Raw genomic sequence first — 5,289 nt, 5'->3', positions numbered from 1 at the left:
TATATATATATATATATATATATATGAAGAACTTCATACTATTTGGATCTAAAATAATTGCCATCATGGCCTTGTCAAGCTGCTGTCTACCTTTCTGACAGCAGGAAAAAGACTAATACAAAGTGAATCCAGTAGAACTTTTTATTGCCTATCTGGAATGGGTAAGAATTGATAAATAAACTTTTGGCTCTCAAAAAATGTATTGGTGCCCTATTTGTTGGTACTCCCAGATACTGTTACCACCATCTTAGTGCTGGATCGGGGCCCCACCCGATAGTGGTATCGGTGCAGCACTACTTAGAATCAATAACTTGAATCCCGCAGCACTCAACCCTTTCATAACTCCTCAGTTCCAGTGGATGTGAATGATTCAATTGATCAAAGCAACTCTTGTAAGTCAGGCTGAGGAGATGCAGTAAATACTGGCCAATTAACCACTTAACTAGTTTTTTTGTAAAGTGATTAATTGACCGCTCTGGTCGGAAACGCTCCCTGTGGATTAGGATACCTAGTAGAAAGCAGCTGCAGCAGAGAGGTACTTCCACACTAGTTGCAGCCTTTCCTGCTATGAGGATTTCTGAGTCAAAATCATTATTCTGCAGTGTTTTTCTACCTCTGTTCTTCTTTTTCTCTTTGGTTGCAGGTGGTGTTAAAACTCACCCAAATGATTGGGAAGAATGTAAAGCTGTATGACATGGTGCTGCAGTTCTTACGGACACTCTTCCTGCGAACTCGAAACGTTCACTACTGCACTCTGAGAGCAGAGCTGCTAATGTCTTTACATGACCTGGACATAAGCGAAATTTGCTCTGTGGACCCCTGCCACAAGGTGGGTATAAACAATCAGAATTAAACAGGCCGGTATAGCTAAGGCCTAGTCCTTACTTTTATATACTTTATTGTTGCAACTTCATCATTAAGATTATTGACAAAGCTGCACTTTAACAGTTCAACACTTTCTTAACAATAACCAGCCGTTTTGGCGTCTTACTGTCAGGCTTTAATGCTCACCACAGTGCAGAGACCATCCTTGTCAAGGTGCTTAATGACATCCATGTAAATGCAAACAATGGAAGAACCACAGTGCTGGTATTATCAAACCTTTATGGAAGATTCAACACTGCTGATCACTATTATATTGAAGCGCCTGGAAAACTGAGTTGATCTTTCAGGTGCAGCATTGGGCTATTCTGAATAACACATGTCCCCCGTAACTCAGATCTTAATGAACAACAATATAAATTACCCTAAGAATGTAGAGGATGCACAGCTGTACATTACGATGTCACCAGGTGACTAAGAACCCATTCAAGCTCTGGGTAAATTCACAGAAGAAATCAACTTATGAAAATGCCAAAGTTGAATAATTAGTTTTTCCATTTAAGGTTAGCATACAGCTTCAGTTCAGTTCAGTTAAATACAACTAGAAATCACCAATCAGGCTCCAAATCTGGGTGAGGTGATGGACTCAGAGCTCTAGCCACCCAGGATTAAAAGCCTAATCTCTCAGCCAAACTTTGAAATACAACAAATTTGCATTCATCTTTAGTAGAATTGATTACTCTAAGCGTGTCTTCACATGTCTGCCTAAAAAGTACATTAGACAGCTGCCACTTATTTACAATGCTGTTGCCCTTATTTTCACCAAAACAAGGAAAGTGCAGTAAGTCATCTAAGTATTAAAATCTTCCCATCAGCTCTCCATCTCCCAGAGAATAGATTTTAGAATACTTCAGTTCAGCAACATCAATATGCGGACTGTTGTCAAAAGTGCTGATGGAACAAACAAAGCTACACTTGGAGGATACAATCTAAAGTCAACAATGGAGTAAACATTGGTGCTTGAAGAGTTAGCTGCATTAGTGAGAAGGTAATAGCATAATTTAGCGAAATGAACATGAGTTGAAACATGAGTTAAAAACAACAACAAAGCTCAAAGTATGTATACCTCTCTCTGACTAAATACACATGCACAGGCATGCATCAATAGCACTTATAGAAAAAAATTACCAGCATCCTTAGAGCAGACTTAAAATGTAACACAAGAACAGATGTTCATGGATTGTAGCATGTACCAAGTGCAGTTTGTGCTGAACTCATCTGGAGGTGGGTTTTTAGGAGGGATATTTAGTTGCTGACAGCAGGGAGAAGATATAACTGGAGCTTTGGGAAATAAACTTTTCTTGAGTCCATTTGTTTTGTTGTAGTAGAACTACTTCATCATATTTTTACTCAAGTGAAAGTTAAAAAGTGGACTTTTGAGAAAATACTAGTTAAAAAGTATATGGTAAAAAGGGTACTTAAGTACTGAGTAACTGATCCACTTACTACCCATGACCATAATGACTGATTTGATGTAAAAATGAACAAAATATTAAGTGATATGCAAATTCTGGTGTTTCAAAGAATAACAGAATTTACATATGCTGAGTAGAGTGTAACAGCCTCCCTTCTTCAGCAAGGGTGACAAGCAGGTCTTCCAACAGCAGCCAATTGGCACCATTCTGATATTTCTATTGTTAGCTATCTGATGCTTGCCACGCAGGTCACATGAAGCTGATGCTTGAGTTGGAAAATCTTAGGTTTTGCTGCTCGAAGAGCTGAATCAACCAATGAGAGGGTTGTTGCTGGCCTACAGGATATGCGATCACCGATGTAGGATGCAGGTTGTCAAACTAGGCTCAGGTGGGCTGAAAATTAGCTCTTGAAGCGACGCCCTTGGAGAAGACGCTGCTCTTGGAGTAGGCGGTGAACATCTCTGAATTCCTCTGAAATATCTGGTTCAGTTTACCTAATCTATTTATTCCGCTAAATAAAAAACATAGGCTGTGTCCGAATGTCCGCCCTAATCCCTTTGTAGAGCATGGACTATATTGTGGACCTATAGTGAACTCAGTTAACTGACCATTTGAACAGATGATCACTACTTTTTACTCCCTGTGGATCATGTAACTCCGCCTCCACTGCACGGTTTGTTATTAGTTGTCGCTGTCGTTACCCAACCACATGGTGACAGCGTGGCGCTGGGACAGCAAATCGCATAATACTTTGCCAGGAGAGCCCCCCTGGCAAAGCATTGGGGCAGACAATCAGACACAGCCATAACAGAACTAATTTGTGTAGCAACCAAAATCGTGAATGAAAGGGAGCAGAAATAAATAAAACTTATTATATTTACCTGCATTTAATAAAAGTTAGAAAAGTCAGTGAATCCTGACAGTGCCGAGGCATCCAACAATGGTATTCTCTATCTTTATTTAGTAGATAAAGAAAGCCACTCTTTCAGTTTCATCCGTTTTGTACAAGATATAGGCAAAGAGAAGAGGGTAGCTCTTCACAACGCACATCAGACTGTTTATGAAGCACCTTACTAATGCATCGGAGCTTTGATGTGGACAAATGTAAAGATGAAGACACTTCTTTGCTGCTCAAATCATGTTCGGTGTGAACGCAGTATTATGCCCAACTAATCTGGAATAAAGCCCACGAAAACTGCAAAAGCGCTGATACCCTACATTTGTTTAGACATTTTTGTTCAGAGTGGCCTTGAACTGTGATATCTAAAATGTATTAGTTATATTTCCAGTCTTCGTAATTGTTGTAACATTTTCTTAATCGTTTTATCTTTTCCTTAATTATTTCATTTAAAAAAGATAAAAGGACTATTTGATTTTTTTTTTATTATAATCAATTTATTTTCATGTGTCCCCTTAATTCCACTCAGATATTTATATTGCTTTTATGCTGGTGCATAAAAGTATCTTTTTTTTCTGATATTCACCAATTTGACATGTCTTTCCACCAAAATGTGAAACATAAATAAACTTGCCTTGCCCTCACAGTTCACTTGGTGTTTGGACGCCTGCATCCGTGAGAAATTTGTGGATGGCAAACGAGCCAGAGAGCTGCAAGGTTTCCTGGATGGTGTGAAGAAGGGACAAGAGCAGGTCCTTGGGTAACAGATCAGCTGTTTATTATCAGTTTTTGTTTCCTTTTAAAGTTTGTTTCAGTTTATTAAAGACAGGTTTTGTTTTGTTTGTTTTTTGGAATTTCAGAGATTTGTCCATGATTCTGTGTGATCCGTTTGCCTGCAACACATTGGTCCTAAGTATAATAAGAAACATACAGGAGCTGCTGAGTCAAGATGCTTTACCAAGAGTGAGTACAGTTTGAAAAAAAAAAAGAAATGGAGCTTTAACAGCTTGGGTTAATGTAGCCTTATTTGGTATAATCAAAAATATTTAGATGACAAAAAAAAGAGGCTAAACCCAGAATCATGTCAAAGAGAGAACTTAAAGGACCAAATGGAATAAATACAATTTTAGCATCTCTGATGCACAAGAACAACATATATTTTCAGGATTGGTCACCTAATATTTCTTTCTGCTGATAAGTTATGGAGATTCTCCTAATACTGCTAAAGAGACCAATGCTTCAGTGACCATAGTGTTCTCTTGCTCAATTGGACGCAACACCGGTTGGACCTGTAACTTTAGTGTGTCCCCTAATTAAGTTTTTTTCAAATCAGCCAAATGTGTTATCTTCGTACCTCGTCACAGAGTGCACATCTGACGAATGTTCTATGATAATCAGAAATGACTCTGGATAACAAAATCAACTGAGGACATCCTTTATGTTTTGTAAGAAGTTAGATATTTTGCCTGTCACATTTTATGTACTTGTGACAGAGTTAGACTATATTTATTGTATTTTGCTTGCAAAATGAGAACACTGATCTAAAGTGAGGGCATTTCCTCTTGTTTTCTGCTCAGGGTCAGGTGAAGGACTAACGCCAATTGTATTAAATTAAGTTGGACTTTGGCTCAGTTCACACAGAGTAACAGGGTATCTTTCCATTAATGACACGATTCTTCTTAAACACCATAGTACATACTGTATATCTGCCCCTTGATGGCGCTGTGATATTGCCACTGATCATTCCAATGTTGTTGACAAAAATAGGGTTAAGGACTGCAATTCTATCTGCCCTGTGATGGAGTGGTACCAGCACCCTCTGATTTTCTAGCCTTTTATAATTACTCTCTGTTATATATACTATTTATAGTCAATACATGCATAGTCTCTGCACATATAAATATTTGTATCCTGTATAATGCTTCTGCATAGATGTAAACTATGTGTCATTGGTTTGTACCTGTGACAGTGTAATGACAATAAAATTGAATTCTATTCTATCAATCTATCTATCTATAGATATATAAACTGTTTTCTCACCCCTCGTGGGGTGGTATGTGTCATCCTCAAGCTCGGGTCCTCTACCAGAGGCCT

The 5,289-nt window shown here is 38.4% G+C and overlaps 1 protein-coding gene across 1 annotated transcript in view; it reads left to right on the top strand.

Annotated features, from left to right (window-relative positions):
* Positions 1-5,289, top strand: part of nelfb (negative elongation factor complex member B) — a 25,505-nt gene that overhangs the window by 11,993 nt on the left and 8,223 nt on the right. The window contains exons 6-8 of the mRNA XM_015396429.1: positions 644-829; positions 3,843-3,955; positions 4,056-4,158. Of these exons, the coding sequence (XP_015251915.1) occupies positions 644-829; positions 3,843-3,955; positions 4,056-4,158 (402 nt within the window). The remainder of the gene's footprint in view (positions 1-643; positions 830-3,842; positions 3,956-4,055; positions 4,159-5,289) is intronic.

The sequence above is a fragment of the Cyprinodon variegatus genome, unplaced genomic scaffold (assembly GCF_000732505.1).
Source record: "Cyprinodon variegatus isolate N-32 unplaced genomic scaffold, C_variegatus-1.0 Scaffold798, whole genome shotgun sequence".
Taxonomy (NCBI): domain Eukaryota; kingdom Metazoa; phylum Chordata; class Actinopteri; order Cyprinodontiformes; family Cyprinodontidae; genus Cyprinodon; species Cyprinodon variegatus.
Note: the sequence above shows the minus strand (reverse complement) of the source record. Positions and strands in the feature narration are given on the sequence as shown.